This window comes from Canis lupus, chromosome 26 (genome assembly GCF_011100685.1).
Source record: "Canis lupus familiaris isolate Mischka breed German Shepherd chromosome 26, alternate assembly UU_Cfam_GSD_1.0, whole genome shotgun sequence".
Lineage (NCBI taxonomy): Eukaryota > Metazoa > Chordata > Mammalia > Carnivora > Canidae > Canis > Canis lupus.
The window spans coordinates 19,525,770-19,551,081 of NC_049247.1; the positions used below are offsets into that span (position 1 = coordinate 19,525,770).

General features: G+C 49.4%; 1 protein-coding gene across 1 annotated transcript in view; it reads left to right on the top strand.

Annotated features, from left to right (window-relative positions):
- KIAA1671 (uncharacterized protein KIAA1671 homolog) overlaps window positions 1-25,312 on the top strand; it is a 201,934-nt gene that overhangs the window by 39,144 nt on the left and 137,478 nt on the right. Inside the window, 3 exon segments of the mRNA XM_038575480.1 lie at window positions 4,056-4,160; window positions 19,158-20,771; window positions 22,746-22,833. Of these exon segments, the coding sequence (XP_038431408.1) occupies window positions 19,213-20,771; window positions 22,746-22,833 (1,647 nt within the window). The 5' untranslated portion in view covers window positions 4,056-4,160; window positions 19,158-19,212.

Sequence of the window (25,312 nt, forward strand, 5' to 3'; positions counted from 1 at the left end):
TCTGTGATTGCTATCCATGTTTTGCCTGTCACAGTAGTTTGGTTTTTTTCACTGCTGTATTTCATTCCATCATAGGAATATGCTAGTAGTTCTTTATCCAGTCTACTGTTGATGGGCCGTTAGGTGGTTTCGGCTTTGGCTATTATGAATGAAGCAGCGAGGAGCATCCGTGTGCGCGTCCTTTGTGAACCAAGCACTCATTTCTGTTGGGTAAGTACCCAGCCGTGCGTTAGGTGTAGATCGGCTTCAGTGGACTCTACCAAACAAAGTATTTGTGCCGGTTTAAAATCAGTTCCACTTCTCATCCTTGAAAGCACTTGCCAATGCCAGTCTTTGTAATTTTGGCCATTTTGGTGGATCTGGGGGTAGTTTGTCATTGTGATTATAGTTTTGCATCCCCAGGGACCAGTGAGGCTGAGCATCTTTTCATATGCTTATTGGTCATTGGAGACCTTTTTCTGTGTGTGTGCATGTGTGTATTCCAGGTCCAAGTAGATAATAGTTTTCAGATCATGCCGCTGTGTCATCCTGTGGGCAGCTCACTCAGGATTCCTGTAGCTGGAAGGTCCTTCATTTATAGAACCCTTGGGCCAAAGCAATTTCTGTGTCATATAAATAAGTATAGACTTGTATATTATATAAAATATTATAGTACATATAAATACATGTAGTGCAGATAGTAACATACATCACCAGATTAGATATAATATACATAAGCAACGCATAGTTATATATAGTTTTATATATGTTTTTATATATACATAAAAATTACATTATGAATCAGGAACCCCGGGTTCTTTTTTTTTCTAATTTATTTTTTATTGGTGTTCAATTTGCCAACATATAGAATAACACTCAGTGCTCATCCCATCAAGTGCCCCCCTCAGTGCCCATCACCCCCACCCGCCACCCCCCTCCCTTTCTACCACCCCTAGTTCGTTTCCCAGAGTTAGGAGTCTCTCGTGTTCTGTCTCCCTTTCTGATATTTCCCACTCATTTTTTCTCCTTTCCCCTTTATTCCCTTTCACTATTTTTTTATATTCCCCAAATGAATGAGACCATATCATGTTTGTCCTTCTCTGATTGACTTATTTCACTCAGCATAATACCCTCCAGTTCCATCCACGTCGAAGCAAATGAGAACCCTGGGTTCTAGTTGGAATTCTGACTGGTGTGTGTCCCACCTCTGGGTTAGGAAAATCATTCTCCTCTCTGGCATGGACACACTTCTTTCCCATTTTCCTGTGCTAAAAATCAAGCAGGCTCTTTTTTTTTTTTTTTTTTTTTTTTTAAGATTTTATTTATTTGCTCATGAGAGACACACAGAGAGAGGCAGAGACACAGGCAGGGGGAGAAGCAGGCTCCATGCAGGGAGCCTGATGTGGGACTCGATCCCAGGACCCCGGGATCACTCCGTGAGCCAAAGACAGATGCTCAACCGCTGAGCCCCCCCCTGGGTGTTCCAAGGAGGGTCTTCTCATATCTGGACTCAGTGTTAGTGAGGTGCCATGGTTTAAAGATCCAGGAAGAGAATCACTTTGGATTTTTTTTTTCCCCAAGCACCCAGGAAGTGTTTGGCAACTTGGTTGGGGTGGGGGTGCAGCTCCTTACCATTGGCAACCACCGAGCAAGGCAGGGATGCTGAGCACCCTTGGGTGCTTCTGGTTGGGCTCCCTGCTGAGGCAGGGGTGTGATGATGAGTGTGATTCTTACGGGCAGGGGGTACCTGTGGAGGTAATACAGGGAAGACAAGGAGACTCACATAGGGTGTGTGATCAAGACTATAGAACCTCAGAGTTCTCCACCAGAGAAGGGAGGGAGCTGGGGTATTGATATACCTGTTCCTTCCGCCTTTGGTGGTGGGCTGACCTTCTGGGGCATTGACTCACTGGCACTTCTGACCTGTGCTGCCTGCTGGCCAAGTGAGGCCCCACGACTGGAAACCAAGCCCTCCAGCCGGCATCTTCCATAGGCAGCCCTGTGCATCCAGGGCTGTGGGTGGGGAAGCAGTAGAAGGGGAAGGTGCATGCTGCACCCTCCTCGAAAAGCTCATGGGCCCTCTGACATTTATAAACGGTCAGTAACTTTATCTCTTCCGCTTTGTGCTTTCAGTGATTCAGGGTTTCTTGAATGTGCCTGTTTTCTCTCGCGTCCACACTGATTTTTCTCAGAAGGCAGCACAGCAGAGGAAGCAAGAGAGTGGGCTTCCTCATCAGTGTCCCAGAGCCTCGGTTTGCTCATCTGTAAAATGGGGGTAAAATGCTCCCTGCCGCCGAGGTTGCTGGGAGAAGTGAGTGTGTGCCTGTGGCACGTTTCCCAGGAACCCAGCCTCATGGTCAGAAAATAGAAACAAGTTGGTTGTGATCCTCATCGTGTGAAATGTAGAAATTGTAACTAAGTAAAAAGAGTTTCTCTGAAACCCTTTGTGACTGCCTTGAGCTGAAAGTGTGAAAGAGTTGATTGTCCTCATTATAACTCATTATGTTTGTCATTCAGTGACTCCTAAAGAATTCCTTGTGAGCAGCAGATGTTACCTTAGAAATTGAACCGTGTTACCCTGACGTCGCTATCTGGTCCTTCTGGCCCCGCTGGTAGAGACTTCCTTAGTGCCCCGTGTTGCCAGTGAATAAAGATGATGGGTTTTGGGGGTCGAGGGCTGGCTCATGGTCGATCACTGGAACACGTGGCACTCCTCCGTCCAAACCACAAATGATCTGGGCCCCACCATGAGTCACTTCATTCCCTGGAGCCTGTGCGAAGAAGAACCTTTTATTAACCGGGGCCTCTCCGCCCTCCTCACGGTACACCCTGCGTTTAAGGGCCAAGGGACGAGTCAAAATATACTGTTCTCAGCGATGCTAAGGGTTGTGACTTCTTACAACGGGTGGGTGATTTGGGGTTCAGTTAAAAAAGGCTGGGCCTGGGACGGGGGCAGTCAGCCAGTCATTGAAAAGGCTGAGGATGAAGTTAGCTCCAGGGGACTGAGTGCCAGCTTGCCTGTGGGACTCACCCCCTCCAAGCCTCAGTTTACACAGCTGGATATTGGGAGTGTGTGGAGCTGTCCAGTAGAACTTTGAGTGCCATCCACTGGTCCCCCAAGCCTGTTGAGCGCTTAAAACAGACCTAGTGCAACTGAAGTGCTGGGTTCAAAATTGCATTTGGTTTTAACTAATTAGAATTTATTTATTTATTAAAAGATTTTATGTATTTATTCATAAGAGACACACAGAGAGAGGCAGAGACAGAGGCAGAAGGAGTAGCAGGCTCCCTGTGGGAAGCCCAATGCAGGACTCTATCCCAGGACCCCGGGATCACCACTGGAGCCAAAGGCAGACTCTCAGCTACTACTACTACTACTATTACTACTACTACTACTACTACTACTACTACTACTACTACTACTACCACCACGCACCCCTTAACTAATTGAAATTTAAATGTCAGTAGCCACATGGCAAGTGTCATACTATGAGCAACCCAAAGAACCTCATGGAGGCTGGGGCTTTGGGGTTATTCAGGTAGCCACTCAGCTGCATCCTGCCTCCTCCAGGAAGCCCTCATCTCTCTTTCTCTTCAGCTGAGTTAAGCTCTGTATGAGTTTCCTACGACCACTGTAACAATTGACCACGGTTCAGTGGCTGCAACAAGTTTATCACCTTAACAAGTTTATTACTTTACAATTTTGGAAGTCAGAAGTCTGAAATGGGTCATCAGAGGTGCATTCCTTTTGGAGGCTCTGTCCTTGCCCTTTCCAGCTTCCAGAAGCTACTGCAGCCTTGGTTTGTGGTCCTGCATCACTTTGATCTATTTTTTTTAAAGATTTTGTTTATTTGAGAGAGATACAGAGCATGAGCAAGGGGAGGGGCAGAGGGAGAGGGAGAACCAGACTCTGTGCTGAGCAGGGATCCCAAATATGGGGCTCGATCTCAGGACTCTGGGATCACAACCTGAGCTGAAAGCAAACGTTTAACTGACTGAGCCACCCAGGTGCCCCGATCTGTTTTTTTCATCACATTTTCTCTCTCTGAACTGACCTTCTTGCCTCCCTTTTACAGGGACCCTTGTCATGACACTGGATCCATCCAGATAATCCAGGGTAACCTTCTCCATCTCAAGAGCCTTCATTTAGTCACACCTGTAAAGTCCCACCTGCTGGTAAGGTAACAGATTAATTGGTTTTGGGGGTTAGGGCGTGGATGTCTTGTGGGGGAGCATTATTTTGTCTCTGTAAGCTCTTTGTCCCGTTGGGCCTCAATGTCACCTCAAAGCCTGTGGCCATGTCTGCTTCCCCCATTAGACTGTGCTTCAAGAACAAGTGGGGACACCTGTGTGACTCAGCGGTTGAGTGTCTGCCTTTGGCTCAGGGTGTGATCCTGGGGTCCTGAGATCGAGTTCCGCATCAGGCTCCCCACAGGGAAACTGCTTCTCCCTCTGCCTGTGTCTCTGCCTCTCTTTCTATGTCTCTCATGAAAAATTAAAAAAAAAACAAAAACAAAAACAAATGCATTCTGTCCCCCAGTGTTGGCTGGAAACCTGCTCTGAGCCAGGCCAGCCCAGTGCCAGGCAGTGGGGGTGAATGGCCGATTGGCAGAGAGCACATACTCCGGAGACAGACAGCCTGAGTACAGGTGTCCCAGGTCTGCTAGCTTACTAAGCAGTTGACCTCAGCAGATCACCTTGCCTTTGAAGCCTCAGTTTTCTTACCTGTAAAATGGGGCTAATACTAGTCTAAACCCCAGGAGGTCTTTGAAGGGATTGACAAAAATTATGCATGTAGAGTCCTTGGCACAGTGCCCAGCGCACAGCATCACCTAATAGCACAACAGTTGTTGACACTGCAAGGATTAACAGGATAGGTGGGGGAGTGAGGCTGCCTGAGTTCAAATCCTGACTCCACTCCTTGGGCAAATTGCTCGACCTCCCAGGCCTTGTTGTCTTCATCCATCAAGTGGGACCTCATCATGCACCCCACCTCAGAGGGTGGATCAAGTGGAGAAATGCATTCATGGTGCCATCTGGCACCAAATCAGTGCTCAATTAGTGTTAGCGATTTGACGATGGTAATTATTAATACTACACTTCCCAGGCCCCAGCTCTCAAGAGGCTGGAGGACCAAGCAATTGAACAAACTTGGAACGGCTCATTGGGGTGTCTTCTTGGTAGCTGGGCCAGGTATATGTCTTCAAGTGCACAGAGGCCCAGGTTCTGTGCCAGGACTGGGGCCTGTCTGGTATGCCCCGAGGCTGGCAGTGCCAGGCCCTGACAGGTTTACAGGGGTGCTGGGAAGCTGGCCCAGGAGGACTCAGAGTCGGTTGGTTGCCTGAAGGGTATGGGAGGCACAGTTATCCTCCTGGGAAAACCGGGAGAGGCCATGTCAGGTATCACTGCAGGTTTATTGGTGTGGACGGCATGCACGTGACGCAGACAGAATGGCTGGCGGGTGTGGGGTGGGGTGGGTGCCACGTAGCAGCCAGAGAGACAGACTTGAGACTGATGACATCCCTGAGGACCCAGCTTTGGTCCTGACAGTCCTTTCAGGCTTTTCTTGTACCCTGGTTTTGGGGGATACTCTCTGGTGTTTACATTGTTTTTGGCACTTCCTCTGTTGTTAATAAGGCTTGTGTAGGTGACAGGCGCATGCCAGATGCTAGGCTGGCCTCGCGAATGACATCTGCTTAGCCAGTTGTCCTTCTTTCTCCTCTCCCCAGCTGTGAAACCAGATACAGTTTGAGAGTAGGTAAGGGTAGACTCCCTGGAATCACTGTCTCTCAAATTCCTGCAGTAGAGACTTGGCTTCAATAGGTACATTATTATTCTTTACATAACAACAACAACAACAAAAATCCGGAGGGGAGTGGTTCAGAGTTAATGCAGTGGCTCAGCAGTGTTAAGGTCTTTTTCATGCCACTGTCCTTAAAATAGTGCTTGTGATCTTTGGTCTCAACATGGTTGCCTTGGCTCCAGGTATCACATCTCTGTTCCAGGTAGGAAGAAGGGAGGGAGCACTGTAAGCCGCATCCACCTGTTTTTTTTTTTTTAATTTTTTAAAAATTTTTTATTTATTTATGATAGTCACAGAGAGAGAGAGAGAGAGAGAGGCAGAGACACAGGCAGAGGGAGGAGCAGGCTCCATGCACCGGGAGCCTGACGTGGGATTCAATCCCGGGTCTCCAGGATCGTGCCCTGGGCCAAAGGCAGGCGCTAAACCGCTGCGCCACCCAGGGATCCCTCACCTGTTTTTATTAGCAAAGCAAATGCTTCACTGCGAATCTAGCTGTTTCCTCTTATGTCTTTTTGGTCAGAGCTGGATCACATGACCATGCTTCTAGCTGTGAAGGCCCAGAAAGCAGTCTCTGGCTTGTTAGCCTTAAGAAAGAAAGCTCCCTGAGAGCTTGCATCTTTATGTTTTGACTTCGATTCTATATTCTTTGATATTACTGGTGATTTCTAGCCTCATGGCCTTTTACCATATCCACACAACCCCTGCATGGACTTTTTATTATTTTATTTTATTCTTCTATTGGTCAACTTTTTGCTTTTCCTAAAGTCAAATAAATTTTTTAAAGAACTTTTGTGAAAATCTCTTGTAAATAGTAAGCTAGTGTCACTTGTCTTAAATAGAAAATAACAGTAAAATTAAATACAACGAAACTAAAATAATATTTTAAAATATGCTGCAGCTAGATATGGTGTGAGCTTGGGGTTGTTTTTATTAAATTGAGGTATTACCACATAATGGAAACATTAAGTGTTTAAGTCACGGTAGCACTAGGCAGAGACAGTCTCTGGGGCTTCGCGGGACGACACCAGGAGAATCAGAAGGACACGCCTTGTGCACGGTGTCATTCGCAGTGGCTTCATGCTGTACCTGGCCATCAGAGCATCCTAAGTGTTAACCTACGACCAACTTGTGTCCCACCTGGACTGCCTCCCACCTCTAGGGAACCTAGCACTGTCCCATTTTGCCCTCCCTGTGCCTGTGCTGGGCGTCAACTAGGTTTGGGGAAGGAGAACTCAGAATAGAGGGCTGTATGCCCTGGGTGAGCTAGGGTGGGGGTTCTAAATCTTAAAAGAAGAAGAACCTCAGCTTTAATTCTGATACAGGGCATTAGGACCAGGTACGTTGCCAAGGATGGTTGGAAGTGACTTTGGCCTGGGAAATTAGCATGGGTTTCTTGGAAGAGGTGTCCCTGACAATGCTCTAAAAAGATGGGTGGGAGTTGGGCAAACAGAACTTGTGCTGTGTGTAAAAAGCTGTCCACGGAGAAGGAATAAGTGGAAAAGACACTCAAGTCATGGAACCCCAATGGGAATCTGGGAGTGGAGACAGGGCCTGTAGTATAGACGAAGTTAGTTATTTTTGGCAGGCCCTGGAATACCTTGCCCAAAGCAATGGATGGTGAGAGCCATTTATTTTAGAGCTGAGGAGAGACATGATCACACCTTCCTAGGGTTTGAGCTTTGCACATAAGGCAGCTCTTGGGCCAAAATAAGCTAATTCTTCCAGAAATCTGTTTGTACTTGGAGGAATCTTTTTTTTTCTTTCTGAAATGCAATATGCACTTCTCAGCCTCCCTAAAGAGAGAGCATGTTGTGTGCACATCTTTGTGAATCTAGCCGGCATCATGCTGTGTGTTGTGTTGAATCGAGCTTCGGGATTGAGTTTCCTCTGCTGTGAACATCCGTTCCAGGGTTGGGTCTTCCTTCCTGCTCCCTTTTCTACTGCCGGGCTGGATAGGCCTCCAGGCTGGGCCCAGACTCACCTCTCTATGTGAGTTGTTCTAATTGTCCTTGCAAACCTTATAGTCAGGTCTGTGATAATCTGGCCATAAACAAGAGCCAGGAAAGCTACGAGTGAGGGCATGGCCAGCCAGGGGCCCTGGTTTATTGCTCATTAGACATCTTTATTGGGCTTGCCTCCGGGGAGAGGTTGAGAACCCTGACCTCCTAAGCTTTGAATTAAGTCAGCAGGGGATGTGTTTCCCTTAGGTGTGGAAGTCCATACTGCATATATCAAAAGCTCTAAAAAAAGGTCTACATCTTTTGAACCAGTCAGCCCACTTCCAGGCAAAATTTATCTTGGGAAAATAAGTGCATGTGGGTGTTCATTGCAGTGTTTGGTTTTTAATGGTCAACGACTGGCAATATCCTACACATCCTGTAGTGGGGGATGGATTATCTGACGATGAGATACCCACAAAATGGAATGCTCCAGAACCATTGGCAAGGGCTGTGTAGATTGTACAGTTATAGACGTGAAGGATGTTTATGATAGGTTTTGAAATTAAAAAAAAAAGCAAGTTCCTAAATGGCAGGTCTGATTCCATTTTAGTTTTGACAGAAAGTTCCCATCTACACTGGAAATGCCCAGGTTGGTGTACATTGGAATGCTGCTGGGGGGTCGGATTTAGGATTATTAAAAACATTTTTGCTCACCTGTATTTGTGAAGTTTTCTATAATTATCATGTGGAGCACCTGAAGAGATCTAGTGGCTGGGCAAGTCTCAGACAGAATGGTGTAGACGTTTTGACTGTTTTGAAGAGGGGATGTCACTTCCTTGAGGGAGTCCAGTCTCAGGGGACTGAATTCTCCACGATCTAGGGCAGGGTTCTACCAAACTCTTTCTGTAAAGGACCACAGAGTAAATATTTTAGGCTTTCTGGGCCATATGGCCTCTGTGGCCACCCCTCAGCTCTGTGTTCATATACCTTGGGAGAAGCTGTACATAAATACAAATAAATGGGTGTGGCTGTGTTACAATAAAGCTTTATTTACAAAAACAGGTGGTGGGCCGGATGTGGCCTGCAGACTGCAGTTTGCCCATCCCTGATTTAGAGAAAAACAAACAAAAAAAGGCAGCTTGATTAATGGCTTCAGCCAGTCCAGAAATAGCACAAATAGTAGGAAGGAACAGGCTAATGAGGATTGAAAAGGCGGATGTTTAAATAAAGGCGTAAAGATAAGGTGAACCATTCTTTCTCCAGATCAGCACTTGCATCTGGCCAGGGGGTGTTGGGCTGAAGCAGTTTGGGTCACGCTTTCCTGTATCTGGTGCTCCAGGGCAAGTTTGGGAAAAGCCTCCTCAACTCTTCCTCTGGATTCCAGAGTCTGGAATGGCGGGTGTGCTGAAAGGGAATCCACTGGAACTTGAACTTGACTCGGAGGTCAAGCCCATGCTAATTAAGGCCGTTCTTAAAGAGATAGTTCACACTTTGGAGGAAACTTCGCTCTCACTACTTTCCTCCGTAGGGGAAGTAAGAATTTTATTTAGGGGACACCTGGGTGGGTCAGCCGTTGAGCATTTGGCTCAGGGCATGATCCCGGGGTCCCGGGATCGAGTCCCACATCGGGCTCCCTGCATGGAGCCTGCTTCTCCCTCTGCCTGTTGTCTCTGCCTCTCTGTGTCTCTCATGATTGATGGATAAAATCTTTAAAAAAAAAAAAACCAAAAAACTTAAAAACAGAAAAGAATTTTATTTAGTCCTTCAACAACCCTTTAAGGAGTGCTGCTTTTTTATAAGGAATCATGGGGGCCCAGGAGGTTTAGAACACACATCTCAGGATCCAGAGAGCTGGCTCCATGGCAGACGATGCACCAAGCACAGAGAAAAGTGGATAATGCAGCCCCGAAGAGTCTGGGGTTGAGCCAAGTCAGAATGCCAGAATGTTTAAAATCTCGGAGAGGGGGTTCCCTGGGTGGCTCAGCGGTTTGGCGCCTGCCTTCGGCCCAGGGTGTGATCCTGGAGTCCTGGGATTGAGTCCCACATCGGGCTCCCTGCATGGAACCTGCTTCTCCCTTTGCTTGTGTCTCTGCATCTCTCTCTCTCTCTCTCTCATGAATAAAGAAATAAAATCTTAAAAAAAAAATCCCAGAGAATTTAGTGACCTCTTGTTCAACATCTTGTTTCATGGAAACTGAGGCTCAGAGGGAGGCAGGGACTTGCCCAAGCTCTCATAGCAAGAGAGTGGAGGAACTGAGACCAAATCTAGGGCGAGGGGCGTGCTGTGTGATTTCCATTTTTATGAAATACCCAGAAATGGCAAATCCATGGAGGCAGAAAGTGAGAGTGTAGTGGTTGCCAGAGGCTGGGGGTGGGGAGTGACGGCTTTCGGGATTCCTTTGGGGGTGACAAAAACATTCTGGGGCTTGACAGGTGATGGTGGCACCATGTTGTGAATTTGCCAGGTGCCACTGTGTTGTCTGCTTTGAAATGGGTGAAATGATGAATTTTATGTCATGCAATTTCCACCACAATTAACAACAAAAAAGTAGGATGATGGAATAATTTATCTCCAAACCTGGGTGCTTTAAGAGTGCAAGGGATCTGCACCAGGTCAGCCAGACTGTGTGGAAAACCATCCTGTTCTGACTCCTGAACCAGTGTTTTGTACTCTCTGATGTGATTTCTGACTTGGGTTAACAAAATGCATGAGTTTTAGAAAGTTGTGCCTCCCAGATTTTCCACCAAGATAGCCCCACATTGCCCCAAGGATGGCCAACGAATAGGCTCACACTGTATGACTGTTTCCCAGTAGCTTTGGGCCTGTGCATATACTGTCTCGTAGGCTGGCACTGCCCTCTTTCTCTGCTTGGCTGACTCCTACCAGGTTCATTGAGATGTTACCTCTTCCAGGAAGACGTCCCTGACTACTTCCTTGGGCTTCTACAGCCTCACTTTCTGCTGCCTGTCAGGGCCCCCTACAAATTTTTATGGTCTTTCTTTTCCCCCTTCCTCCACTAGACTGTGTCTGTGACCCACTGTGATCAGGAGTGGGGTCTCCTTCCTTCCCACTGCATTCCCAGCGTGAGGGGGCATGGCCCAGTGTGGACCTTTAACAGAGATTTGCCTAAAGGACACAGGTCTACGTGAACTGCATCACATCACATGGTAGTTAGAGCTTGAGCAGTAGGTTTACTTTACGTTTGTGTTTAGTTTCTTGCTTTAAAAAAAAAAGTGGTAAAATACATACAGCACAGACTTCTCTTAACTGTTTTTAAGTGTACAGTTCAGTGGCATTAAGTACATACACACTGTTGTGCAACCAGCATTACCATTCATCTCTAGAACTTTCTCATCAACTCATACTGAAACTCCATCCCCGTTAAACACTGACTCCCTGTTCCCTTCTACCCCAACACCTGGCCCCCACCATTCTACTTTCATCCCCATGAATTTGACTATTTGTGCTTTTGTGACTGGCTTATTGCACTTCTCATAATGTCCTCAAGGCTCATCTGTGTTATAACACACATCAGAATATCTTTCCATTTTAAAGTCGAATAATATTCCGTGGTGTGGAGATACCACCTTTTGTTTATTCATCTATCTGTAGACATTTGGGTTGTTTCTACCTTCTGGCTGTTGTGAATAGTGTTGCTTTGAACACTGGTGTGCAAGTATCTGTTCTGGTCTCTACTCTCAGGGGTGGGATGGCAGGGCCATGTGGTAATTCTGTGTTCAGTTTTTGAGGATCTGCCCTCCTGTTTTCCACAGCCTCTGCACCATTTTATATTCCCACAGTGGTGCACACAGGTTCCAGTTTTTCCACATCCTTGCCAACACTGCTTCTGTTCTGTTTTTGTTTTGGTTTTTTGGTTTTTTATGATAGCCATCCTAATGGTTGTGAAGTATCCTTTACATCTGAACATCGTGAAAAGCACTTATTCTCAGGGCATCTGGGTGTCTCTCGGTTAAGTGCCCTACATTTTGGTTTTGGCTCAGGTCATGATCTCAGGGTTCTGGGATCCAGCCCTGCATCAGGCTTGGTGCTTAATGCAGAGTCTGCTTATCCCTCTCCCTCTGCTCCTCACCCTGCCCCTCCTTCTCATAAATAAATAAAATCTTAAAAAAAAAAAAAAAAGCACACCTGAAGTCTTCCTTAAAAAAAAAAAAGCAGTTATTCTAGTTAGCCCATGTGGACTTTGGAAGAAATCTGACAGGGAGAAGGGTGGCGTCAGCATAACTCCAGTTGCCCATGGTCAGGTCACTCTGCTCTGGCTTAGTCTTCCTCATCCATAAGCTGGGGTCATAGCAGGACCTGCTTCTGCAGTGGGACAGGATTTTTGTGCCACTCGTAATGTTCTGTGCTGGCTGGACACTGGGAGGTCTGGTCTTGCCTGCTCATGTTGCAATTTTTGTGACGTTTCAAATAGCATACCACCCTGAATCCAGGGGTGGTTATTGCTGTGCCTGTGTACATAAACACTGTAAAGGACATGTTTGTGTAGGTGGCTCTCTCTTCCCTTAGATTTTTTTCCCCGTAGGATAAGATTTTGGAAGCGGGGTTACCAGGAGTGCCTGGGTGACTCGTTTGTACATACAACCTGAAATCTCAGGTCAGGTCATCCTCTCAGGGTTGTGGGACCCAGCCCTGCATTGGGCTTCACACTCAGCATAGAGTCTGCTTGTCCCTCTCCCTCCACCACTACCCCCCTCCCCCAAATAAGTAAGTAAGTAAGTAAATAAATAAAATCTTTGGGCAAAAAAAGAAACAGGGTTACTGAATCAAAAATAAATGCATGTGGGACGCCTGAGTGGCTCAGTGGTTGAGCGTCTGCCTTTGGCTCAGGTCATGATCCTGGGGTCCTGAGATCGAGTCCTGCTCAGGCTCCCTGCAGGGATCTTGCTTCTCCCTCTGCCTATGTCTCTGCCTCTCTTTCTGTGTCTCTCATAAATAAATAAAATCTTAAAAAAAAAGAAATAAATGCATGCCTGGGGGTGAATATATTGGAGAAATACACTTGGTTTATAGTCAGAAGATTTCAACCCTAGCTCAGCCCCTCCTTGCCATGTGAGCCGGCTCATTTTCAAAACTGTGTTTTCCTCATCTCTAGAGCGGTGGTAATAATTTGAGAAGTACAGAGTTGTGAATATTAGATGGGAGAAGGCAGAAGGTGCACAGAGTCACATAGTGTGGTGCCTGACTCTTGAGGGAGTCTCAAAAAATAGTGATTGAGAGTGAATATTGCCGATTTGCTTTTATAACGGACACTGGCCTTGGGAGCAGATGAGTGTATCTGTTTCCCCAGAGCCATGGCTAATGGGATGCTCTATTTCCTTCTCTCAGGGATGCTTTCCCTTCAAATACTTTTTTTTTTTTTTTTAAAGATTTACTTATGCCGGGAGCCCGACATGGGACTCGATCCCGGGACTCCAGGATCGCACCCTGGGCCAAAGGCAGGCACTAAACTGCCGAGCCACCCAGGGATCCCCTCCCTTCGAATACTTTTCTACACACTGGCTTTATGTCCCTTCTGACGTCAGATCCTGGGGCTACAGTTGTGAACTGGACCCAGGACCCAGAATCACCCCATCTAGCAGAGGAAACAGTCACCACGTATGTGATCAACACCAGGCTAGGGAGAAACAGAGACTTAGATAGCACAGCACAAAGGGGGCACTTGAACCCGCCCTAGGGCAGCAGGGCAGGCTTCCTGGAGGAGGTGGCATTTTGGAGCTCAGGACTGAGGGATGCCTAGGGATTAGTAAGCGGTAGGAAACGGCAGTGTAGAGGCGTGGAGGCACGGAAGAGCATAGGGTGTCTTGTGACCTGTCTGGGGGGTTCATTGTGCTAAAGTAAGTACGTGAGTGCGTGCTAGAGACAGACAGATAGACAGGGCCCGGGTGGGGGGTGGGGTATGAAGGGGATCCGGATCCTGCCAGGTCTTAGGGATGGAGTTTGACATGCTTTGCTCTGAACAAGGAGGGGTGGCGCGATGGTGCTTGCGAGTCATAGCCTCACTCTAGTGCTGCGAGAGTAGATTGGAGGAGGCTCCAGCAGACAGGAATGTCGGCGAGGAGGTGGGTTTTCAGTGTCCCTTCTTCATGAAGTTTTCCCGGGCCACTCTCCTTTTTAGGGTCGCTTGTCCAACTTTCTGTGTATCTTGTTTATTTATGTTGTTTATTCCTATCTTCTTGACTGCCGGCTCCGTGGGCACAGGGTTTTCCATGTGTTGTGTTCACTGCTGTGTCCCTAGCGCCCGGCCCAGAGCCTGGTACGTGGTAGGTGCTCAATAATTGTGTATTGGAATGAATGAACGAACGGACAAATGAACGAACGAATGAGCTAGGGCCGTTGCCATGGGGACGGAGAGGAGAGGATGTGTGTACTCCAGTGCCATCAGCCATCGGGCCCCTTCCTTCTGGGGCCCGTGGGTGGACGTTTACTGCAGCCCTGCCCTCCTGGGAGGGACGCGGGCCTGCACTTGGCACCTCCCGCAGGGCGCCACGCAGGGTGGATTTGCAGATTTGGGAGGCCAGGTCACATTCCGGAAGACACTGGAAGGCGTGAGGACTGGCTCACACCCCTCAGCAGATGGTGGCATTCCCGGGAAACGGCACCCAGAGATGGCTGAGTGAATGACTGGTGAGCTCCCAGATCGGATTTAAGGGTGTAATTACGAAAGATCTGCAGCAGCTGTTAGAACGAATCAGCGCCTCTGAATCTGAGAGAAAAGCTGCCAAACTGTTTGGTTCTGAATGGAGGTGCTTCTCTTGCCTTCTCCCTATGTGGTTCGGTCGGGAGGAGGAGGAGGCTGTGAGCCACATGGCTACACCCCCAGCACCAAGCACAGAACCTGGTTTGCAGGACAGTCAGTAGGACGGCGCATGGACAAATGGATGCTCTGCATTGACTCCCGCCGAATGTCCACAATTGTGGGGCCTGGTGCTTCAGTTCCTGGGAAAATGGGTTTCTTTGCAGAAAACTGCAGGGATGCCCGGGTGGCTCAGTGGCTGAGCATCTGCCTTTGGCTCAGGTCCTGATCCCGGGGTCCTGGAATCGAGTCCCACCTCGGGCACCACCCCGCAGGGAGCCTGCTTCTCCCTCTGCCTGTGTCTCTGCCCCTCTCTTTGTGTCTCTCATGAATAAATAAATAAAATCTTAAAAAAAGATTCAGGAAATGGGCATTTCAGACATTGCAAAAGCCACTCTGGGAAAGCTAACCTGTAGACCTGGAAGGTTCGGTGGCATGTTCCTGCTGATGCCCTCACTGCTCCAGGTCAGACTGGCATCCTCTGCCCTCTGGCCCACTGTGGCCACAGGCTCCCCGTCTGTCCCTGATGCCGCGCTCTGTGATGGCTCATATAGATACAACCCGAGAGGTGGCTCGCACTCCTCGCCCCCTCTTTCTTCGGGAGCTCTTGTTTTCTTGGCTTTGGCCGATAGTGCTAATGCATTTACAAAGAGTGAGCGAGGCCACACAAGACATAGCAGCTGGCCCCTGTGTGGAGCGAGCTTCTGGAGTGTTTTGGAAGAGACCGACATGTCTTAAATTAAGCATGACATATGTGATGCATTTAAAGTAAGGTTTTAAAGCGTACATTTCAATCAGTTTCCTTGTGTTTTTTATGACAGGTTCAGCGAAACCCTGAGAGTCCTGTGTTTCTAGGTTTGGGAGAGACTTTAAAATGTTCCTTAGCTGTTTATTGTGGTGATTCAAAAACAAAACAAAACAAAACAAAACCAAAACAAAACCAAAAAACGTGTCTCTTTTCCCCCCTTTGTTCACTGATGTATTAATTAATTCGCGGATGCGTTGGTACAGCCATATTTATATACCAGGCATTTGCCAGGCATTTGAAACGGAAACTCAAGAGGAAGCCCAAGATGTGAAGCAGATTACAGATAACAGAGACATTGTTTGGTTACGAGGGGTATGGACCAAGACTCTTCTTTCCCCCTTTACTGCCCTGTGGGATGGCCCCTGAGCTGAGTGGGTTCAAGGATCCCAGAGTAGGGAGACACGCATGTACCGTTGATCCTAATTTGCCAGCGGTTGCTGTGGGTGACTTCCTTCCCCAGGACAAGCTGTGCAGGGAAGCATCCCAGCCACACTTGGGCAGATGAGCTGGCGGCAGGACAGTGAAGGGATAATGTGGTCACAGCAGGTGGCTGACAGCAGGCCTGTTGAGCAGTAGAGCTCCTCCCTATGGTCCAGCAAAACTGGGGGCTTGGGGTGCTCTTGGGGAGGTCAGCAGGTTGAGCTTCCAGCTTAGCTCTTCACAGGGTTTTGTCATCTAGTAGCAATTGACCGTTGGCCACTACCCAGCTTGCCAGAACCGGAGTAACTCTTCCTGTGTCCTAGATTGCTTAGCATCATGAAACTGGTGGTACCTGTCCTTGTTCAGAATCCTTGAAGGGGGACTACCGGGTGGCTCAGTGGTTGAGCGTCTGCCTTCAGCTCAGGGCATGATCCCAGGGTCCTGGGATCGAATCCCACATCGGGCTTCCTGCAGGGAGCCTGCTTCTCCCTCTATGTCTCTGCCTCTATGCCTTTCATGAATAAATAAGTAAAATCTTAAAAAAAAAATCCAAGAAGAGTGGGGAGCAGAAGAATACCTCTTCATTCATCTATTTATTCATTCAACTGTTATTTATGTACTCAACAAGTATGTATTCGGTGCTATTATATGTCAGGCCGCTGTGCTAGCTTCTGGGGACTCTGGATGCCTTCTGGGGGCTTGCCGTTGAAAGGGAGAGACGAGTATAAAGTGAAAGTTCAGGCAGCATTAAATACAACTATGGAGCTATGACGAGTCCTGCCAAGGATGTCTGGTGCTCCATGGACATGTAAGAGGAAGATTGTACCAGGTTGTGTGTGTGTAGTGGTTGGGGGTGGGGAGGATTGCAGAGATGCCTGAGCTCTGTTCTGAGGGCTGGGCCGGTGTCTGTGTGAATGAGAAGGGTATTCCAGCCAGCAGGCACAGCTTGTGCAAAGGCCCTGAGGTGGTGTTTCAGGACCTGGAGCAGATGGAATGTTCAAATACTTCTGAGCCAGGAGAAACAGCTCCCAAATTAGCCAACAACTTGCATTCTCTCGTGTCGCCTCTCAGCCTGGGGAGTCTTCCGGGATCACCATTCCCAATTCTAAGCAGCTAATACTAATCCTGTGCTCCCACATCCCCCTTTATATACCATGGTATTTATTACCTAGAGTTGTAATTGCTGCTGTGTGTGTGTGTGTGTGTGTGTGTGCATGTGTGTTTCTTACACAAGACTGTGAGTTCCCTGAACGCAGGGGACTTTTATTGCTCATCTTTGCACACATGGTAGGTGCTCAGTGAACATGTTGCAGAGGAACGGGGGAGATTTCTATTGAGCACCCACCGTGGACTCAGCCCTCTTTATGCTACGATATTGAGAAGCCGAGAGGAGTGTGCGTTTTACAAGCTGGAGATGATGCCAGCGGATGCAGTTGGAGCTTTTGTGCCGTCTGTGCACACACTTCCGGAACTCTAGAGCTTAGGCTGTGGTCCTGTGTCTCTTGAGACCTGCTGAGGCTCAGCCTGGGGGTGTGGTGGGGGACGAGCCCCCACCCCCCACCCGCTCCTGCCACCACAGCAGTGTGCGCCAGCCCCGTTCGCGATGGGACGTGACACCGCTGACTCTCTCAGGCAGGCACACGTCCCCAGCCAGGGCCTGCCAGCTCGGGTAAGTGGGGCCGGAGTGTCCAGGAGGAGGAGGGTGCCAGTGGGCTCTGCCAAGGGATTTCCTCTCCGTGTTTCGGATCCTCTTATTGCTCTGGGTCTCGTGTCCGGGCTATGTGTGTGTCCCAAAGCAGTGTTTCCAGGGGGCCACGGGGACTGGCTTCTAAAGGTGAACGGTCCTGATTTGGGGCAGGACTCGATCTGCCTTCCAACCCTGCCATCGTCCGATTCTCCGATGCTCCGTATCTAGCCCTCTTCGCTGCCTCTAACCCTGTCTAGACAGCGTTCTCCAGTTTGGGGAGAAGAAATCTGTTAGCACCATCGAGCATGTAAGGAAGAGAAAATATCAAAATCTGTCTGCCTTTCTTTCCTGCAGGCTGCCGAGTGAGTCAGAGCCGGGGGCAGCAGAGTGGGGCCCCAGGAAGGGAAGCAGGAGACTCGCGTTTAACTAAAATACCTTCTACTTCATGTCCATCTAGATGGGGGCCCGCAGAGAACACAGGCATGAAGGTGGGGGCAGGGTGGTGGGGGCTGATCCAGAACAGTGACTTGTCTGGCCCTTTCTAAGACCAGAAACGAAAAAAGATAGAATGTTTAAGAAGGCCGCGTTGCATGGGGTGAGGACATGAGGTTGAGTCTGAGCTGTGTGATGCAGGCAAGTCAGGTGACCTCTCTGGGCCCTGACTCTTCATCCTCACAGTGATGGTGATCGCGATAAGCCCCTGCGTCTCAGGGTTGTGCAGGGATTAATATGAGAGGAGGGCTCCTGGCTGGAGAGAACAGAGCTTGTAGCTGGATGCCCAAGGGGCTTGCGCCAGAGCCGCTGCAAAACGGCGGTCTGATGATCATCGCACCCACCTCGTAGGGTTATAAAGAGGATGTGATTTATAAGACACGAAGCGCCTGGCTTACCTTGAGGCCTCACCCGTGGTGAGCCCCCCCCCATTAGCCGCTACTCTTCTCATGGAGGCTCTGAAGGCAGCCAGCAGGAGGTAGGGGTGGGAAGGTGGAGATAAGGGACAATCTCTTGGCGTTGGGGGCTGAGCTTTGGCCTCAGGAGCTACTGACCAACTCTGTGACCTTAAGGACTCCCTAAGGACTTAGGGACTCCTTTCCGCTGCTGCATAAACTGGGGCTGGTCCTCTACCCTCTCTGTGCTTGGTGCTCGGCACAGGGCTGTGAGGAGGGTCAGCGGGGATGCCTGATGTGGGCAGGCCCCAAAATGGGGAATTACTTGGGGAAAACGGGTGAGGGGACGTGAGGATGCCCTCAGCGGGGCTTTTGCTGGGAGTATCAGGTGGATGTTTGGAGTCCGACCTGGTTCAAATGCCGATATTGCCTCTTGCTCTCTAAGTGACATCAGGCCAGCTCCTTGGCCCCTCTGAGCTGGTTTTCTTCTCTATGCAGCAGAGATAATAATCCCTTTTTACCCTGAGAGCTGACCTTGAGATCAGCTGAGTGGGGCCAGTCCTAGACAGTGTCGCACCTTTCCCCACCATTGGGCCTTCAGAGGTGGCCCATCCTCAGAGGTGGCCCATCCAGTCCACTCCCTTTGCCCAGGGCTCTGAGAGGTGGAGAGGCTGGTCCAGGCTTGCCTGGTGAGGTTGGTGGAGAGCTCTGGCCTCCTGGGCCCATTCCCCCCCCTTAACCGCTCTGCTTGGACTCAGACGTTGACTGAGATTTAAATTTACTTATTTTTTTTCCTGTCCTTTGCTTTTCCCTTTCAGTGGTTGCTTCTCTAGCTCAGATGTTCTTAATCCCCATGGATCCAGGACCGTAGCCATGGCGACGCGGGTCGAGGTGGGTTCCATAACTTCCCTGACAGGAGTGCCGGGCCTCGGCGAGATCGCCAAGGAGGAGACCCTGAAGAGGACCTACTTCGCGCAGGCCAGCGACGCCCCTGGGGCGCCCTCAGCGTTGCTCTTGGAAGGAAAAAGCCCCCTGAGGAGCCCGACCCGCTTGCTCCCGCTGCCCAGACTTGCCCCCAAGCCCTTCTGCAGGGAGAAGGCCCTGGACGTGAAAGCCCCTGTCCCGTCCTCGGGGCCCGGCCCGGCCAGCCCGGCACCTCCCTGTGGGCGCTCCCAGGACCTGGTGGGAAAGGACCTGGGGGACAAGATGCCCGGCCTGGTGGGGCAGGAGGCAGGGAACGGGGAGGGCCTGAGGAGAAGCTCGTCCCTGTTTCACAAGACCACCTTCCTGCGGCCCCGACCCAACACCATGATTGTCTTTGAAACCAGCAAAGCCGGCCCCGCTCTGGGGAAGGGGGTCGGTGAGGGGGCTCGGGAGGCCACCACGGGTGTGTCTCAGGAGCCCACGTCGGGGTCCCGGCCCGAGGTGGCCGCCAAGCCTGCCCTGCCTGCCCGAAAGCCTGGGACCCTTCCCCGGCCGGCCTCCCTGTCGCAGGACACCAGGTCAGCTGCCCCCCAGGGGGAGGCAGGCCCAAGTGAGACTCTGTCGAAGGCCAGCAGCGTGGAGGACACGGGGGACCCCGCTCTGGAGCCCAGGCCTCGCCTGAGGAGAAGGCCCGTGTCGGCCGTCTTCATCGAGTCCATTCAGCCTCAGAAGCCGGGCCCCGGCGGGGCGGCCACTGGGGGCAAAGCGCCCCCGACCCCGCCTGAGAAGACATGGGTGAGGAGGCCCAGGCCCCTGTCCATGGACCTCACAGCCCGGTTTGAGAGCAAAGAGGCCTTGCTGAAGAGGGTGGCGGACGAGGCCACCGCAGGTTCCCCTGTCCAGTGGCGGGGCCCTGAGAGGTCCGACCCGGAGCCCAAAGTGGATGCCGAGTGTTTGGTCAAAGAACACCCTCGCCTTCATGACCCAGACTCGGACTCCCTGGAAGTAGCCAGGAAGACCCGAGAACAGAGGGAGAAGGTGCTTTTTAGGCAGGCGGAGACAGGCAGCCCCAGAACTGCGGGGGGCTCGGCCAGGGGCACCCCCACGGATGAGCAGCAGCCCGGGGAAGAGCAAGCTAAGCCGCTCAGGGAGCCCGAGAGGGCGCCCCCGTCCCCCTCACCCAGACCCGGGAGAGAGCAGGACTTGGCTGAGGTCAAGAGCAGAGCAGCTGATGGGGACAGCCGGCTGGAGGGAGCACGGGCCCCCCGGAGCAGCGTCAAGGGGCGCGTCAGCCTGTTTGTGGAGGAGAGCACCTTGACCTCGACAGCAGAATCTGGGCCCGCACTGGCCGCCCCCGGGCCTCCGCCAGCCGCCCTGGAGCCTGAGAAAGTGGGTGTGAGCGTCCAGGAGCGGATCAAAGGCTGGGCCGCCGAGAGCTCAGAGGCCAAGCCAGAGCCCAGGAGGAAGACCTTCCAGGCACGGCCGCTGTCGGCGGATCTGACCAAACTGTAAGTGGGAACGTGCCACGGGCTTCGCTCAGCCTTGAGCTGCCTCACACCGCTTACCAGAGGCCCCTCGGGAAAGGGAGCCGGGCTCCAGGCTCTGCACTAGGCACCTTACAACCTACATCCCCCTGCACCTCGATGTACCCCCAGCCCCTGAGAGGAGGTGGCCTTAGCTTCTCAGGATAGGAGCTGGGCTGTGGAGACGTAACGCAGCTCCCCTCTGGGTCCAGCTCCTGCCAGCGGTTCCTTTTCCTTTGCGCTTTGCAGTGGGAGGTATTGTGCCCATTTCACAGATGCGGATAGTTGAGGTGAAATACTGCCAGGAAGTCTGGAGCCCCGTGGAATTCCAGCACAGCCTGGGTCTCTGGCTAACCTTGCCTTTCCAGAAGCCTGAGGACGTGACTGTCTGGCCTAAGCCTCCATGCCTGGCCCCCCAAAATAAAATCCAATGGGTCAAGATAGCTTGAGCAAGACCCTTCCCCCTTTTGAGCCTTGGTTTCTTTGTCTTTAAAACGGAAACCTTCCTGGAAGGATTAAGGCAGACTCATAGATAATGCTGTGACTCACTCTGCCCAAAGGAAGCCGTCACAACGTTGTAGCTCCAAATGATATTATGAATCCTGCTAGTGGATGGTTTTCTAAGCTCGGCTGGCCTCTGACATCTCTTTGCTCCTTTGTTTTCCTGGCTTCCCAGCTACAACAGGGAGATGCCACTGGGTGTGTCCACCAGCTTGTTAATGACATGCGTGCCACTGACATACTCTTGTCAGGTCGGAGCTCCCAGGGGCCACCTCTGGGCAGACTGCCCTTGGGAACCAGGACAGCCAGCTGGCCAGGGTGAGACCAGTGCCTCTGAGTATTTAGGATCATCTGGAAAAAAATGCCGAGGCCTAGGGCATACCCCCACCCCACCCCCTGTCCCCCTGCCCCAAGATTCGGACTTAGTCTGGGGAGGGGGCTCATATCTTGGTCTTTTATAAAAGCTTCCCAGGTGATTCTCATGTGCAGCCAGGCCCAAGTTAAGGTAACAGAGAAAGAGGTGTCCCATGCCAGGGACCTCACACACCTTATCCTGTGTCCTCCTAGTGCCTTGGGTTATTCTCATTTGACAGATGGGGAAACTGAGGCTTGAGTTTGGAAATAACTCCTCCAAGGCCTCATGCCTCCTAGGAGGCAGACTCTGGAGGATTGTAGAGTGGGACATGGTTAAGTGGTTTATTTCTCTCCCCTCCCTTGTCTCTGTAGCCCCCAGCCCCAAATTCATCTTTAGGGATCCATTCCAGGGAGCCCTTCAGAGATGGGAACATTCTAGCACCAGAACACCCTTTCTTTCTCTTCCCCTTGGCAAGTGAAGAAACTGAGGCCCAGAGAAGGGCAATGATTTGGCCAAGGTTACCCAGAGAAGCAGAAACAGGCCTGTGCCCCCACACATTCCATGACAGCCCACCGCCCCCGAGTCCCATGGCAGGTCTGTGGTGGGGTGGTTGTTGTGCCTGGGGTTGCTAACAACAACCATTAATTATCCCTCCTGGGCCATCTTTACTCTTCCCTGAACGCCCTCACATAGCTATTAGGGCCTTGGGTAGCCTCTTATCTGCCCTACAAAAGATGATGGGGAGGTGTTAATTATCCCCGTTTTATAGATGAAGAGACAGAGGCTCAGGTGAGGTCACAAGCATGACCCAAGCTCCTGAAGTGGGGAGGCAGTTAGAGCTGGGACTAGCACTCAGGTCTCTTCACCCAAGCCTGGGGCTCCTGCCATCCAATGATGCTGTGTTTAAGGTAAGCTGTCCCCTCTGGGCCCTTCTTGGTTTGGCAACTGGAGAGGACACATCTTTTCTCAAAGCAAACCAGGCAATGTTCCTTTGTTGATTTTAATGCTGACCTCACTCCTGGTTCCTGAGCTAGTTGCAGGGTGTGGGCTGGAGGGAGTCACAGATTCTGGTCCCATACAAGTAACGTGGATCTCTGTACCAGGTTTTCAAGTCCAGCATCGAGCAATGATGTCAGATACGAGAAGTGTTCTGAGTTGAGTGGTGAACTTCCTAAGGAACCTGGGGAAAAGGTAAGGAAAGAGTCCTGTGTGTGGCACATCTTGTTTTCCAGTGGGTAGCTTTAGTGACTAGAAAAAGAGCTGTTGTCTAATCTACAAGACCCAGAAAAGAATTAGAAGCCTCTCATGAAGCACTTTTCAAGTCCCTTTTGGGTTTGTGATTCTGCTCTCCTTAGTGTTAAGTATTATTTACAAATGTCATTGCCAGGTTGTATTTATTTTTTCCTGTGCATAGAGGAAGAGGGACCTGGCTTTCGTAGGTACGAACACCTGCTTTATTAAGAAATTAAAATTTAGGTTTAAAACTGATAATAGTAACTCCCTGTGTTTCCCTTATCAGGGTCCTTGTTCCCTTCCCTACCTTAGCTCATCACCTAGCAGTAGCAGAATGAGGGAAAAATACCAGCAACTAAATTGCTTGAAAGTATTTTTACTTAATCCATTTAACAAGGAAAAGCTCATAAAATAACCACTAGGTCTGACCCATTTGTGGTTGATGCTTCGTGCAGAGTTTTAATTCTTTTTTTTTAAACAGCATATATATGAGTTTTGAAACTATATCACCATCACGATACTGAACATCTCCGGCACGTGCAAGTTTCTTTTTTTGTAGCCACCCTTGTCCCCTCCTCCTACCCCCAAACAGCCACTGATCTGCTTTCTGTTATTCTAGACGAGTTTGCATTTTGTAGGTTTTTTTCTAGATTTTTCTATAAATGCAACCAGTGCTTTTTTTTTTTTTTTGATCTGTCTTCTTTCACCCAGAATAATTATTTTGAGATGTGTCATATCGTGTCCATGTGTGTATCAATAGTTTATTCCTTTCTGTAGCTGGGTTGCATTCCATTGTGTGGGCAGACATGATCTGTTTATCCATTTGGCCTGTTAATGGATGTTTGGGTTGTTTCCTGTTTTGGGGGGCCTTTGCATGTAAAAGAGCTCTGAACATTTGTGGGCAAGGCTTTGTAGGGACATCTATTTTCTTTTCTCTTGGGTAAATGCCTAGGAATGGCTGGATGGTATGGTAGGTGGAGGTTTCACTTTTTAAGACACGTATGCAGACTTTTAAACACCAGAGCTTGTTGGCAAGCCCACTTGTACACTGTGAGCTGGATCCGAGGGGCAGTGCCCACCACTCCTGAGGTGGGGTTTTCCCTGCTTTTTGTCCTTGGATGTTCTGAAACACTTCTTTGAAAATGGTGGAGAGAGGGTCCCATTGAAGTAAAAGCCTCTTATATTCGCATTAAAATGGTGTAGTGGTAACAAGAACCGAAAGGACCATGTGAAGCAAGTGGGACAAAGTGCTGGTTGTCATTGAATCTAGGGGATGGGTTGAGGTGAATTTATTATTTTCTCTCTACTTTTGTATATGTTTGGAAAACTTTTAAGAAATGAAAGTTAATAAAGGAACCCTTCCTTGCTTTATTTATTATTTGAGATTACAGAGATTTGATCTCTGTAAATAGATTTTTCTTTTGGTAATTCTTTTTATTGTAGTAAAAGACACATAACACGAAATATACAATTTTAATTTGTTTTTGAGAACAGTGAATATATTTTTAAATTTAAAAACAATCTTTCTCAGGGTGCCTGAGTGGCTCTCTTGGTTAAGCATCTGCCTTCAGCTCAGGTCATGATCTCAGGGTCCTGGGATGGAGTCCCACATCAGACTCCCTGCTCAGCAGGGAGTATGCTTCTCCCTCAGTCCCTCCCCCAGCTCACACTTGCTCTCTCTCTCTCTCAAATAAATAAATAAATAAAATTTAAAAATGTATATATACACACATACACACATATATGAAAATATACACACACAATACTAGGAGAAAGTTCCAGAACATTCTTCAAAGATACACTCCTCCCCATTGATAACAGCTGTTATCCAGGAAGGGCACTGGTAGTAGAATATTTGAAGTCTCAAAAGGACTTTGAGCTTTGTCTTGTTTAGAAAGAATGGATTCAGGAGCACCTGAGTGGCTCAGTGGTTGAGTGTCTGCCTTTGGCTCAGGGCATGATCCCAGGGTCCTGGGATCGAGTTCTGCATCAGACTCCTTGCAGGGAGCCTAATTCTCCCCTTGCCTATGTTTCTGCCTCTCTCTGTGTGTCTCTCATGAATAAATAAATAAAATCTTAAAAAAAAAAAGAGAAGAGAATGGATTCATACATTATGTATGCAAATTTTATGTAATAAAATGTGAGTCAACACTTTAAATGAAAATAGCTTTTGAATTCTTTAATGGCATTCCATCATCTGCAGTAGAGATTGGCAAACTGTAGCTCTGTGTGTATCCTAATTATTTTATTTTATTTTTATTTAAGATTTATTCATTTTTTTGTGAGAGATAGAGATCATGAGTGGGGGTGAGGAGGGGCAGAGGGAGAGGCAGACAAGCAGATTCCCTGCTGAGTGGGGAGCCCAAGAGACACACAGGGGGCTCCATCCCAGGACCCTGAGGTCATGATCTGAGCTGAAATCAAGATTTGGACACTC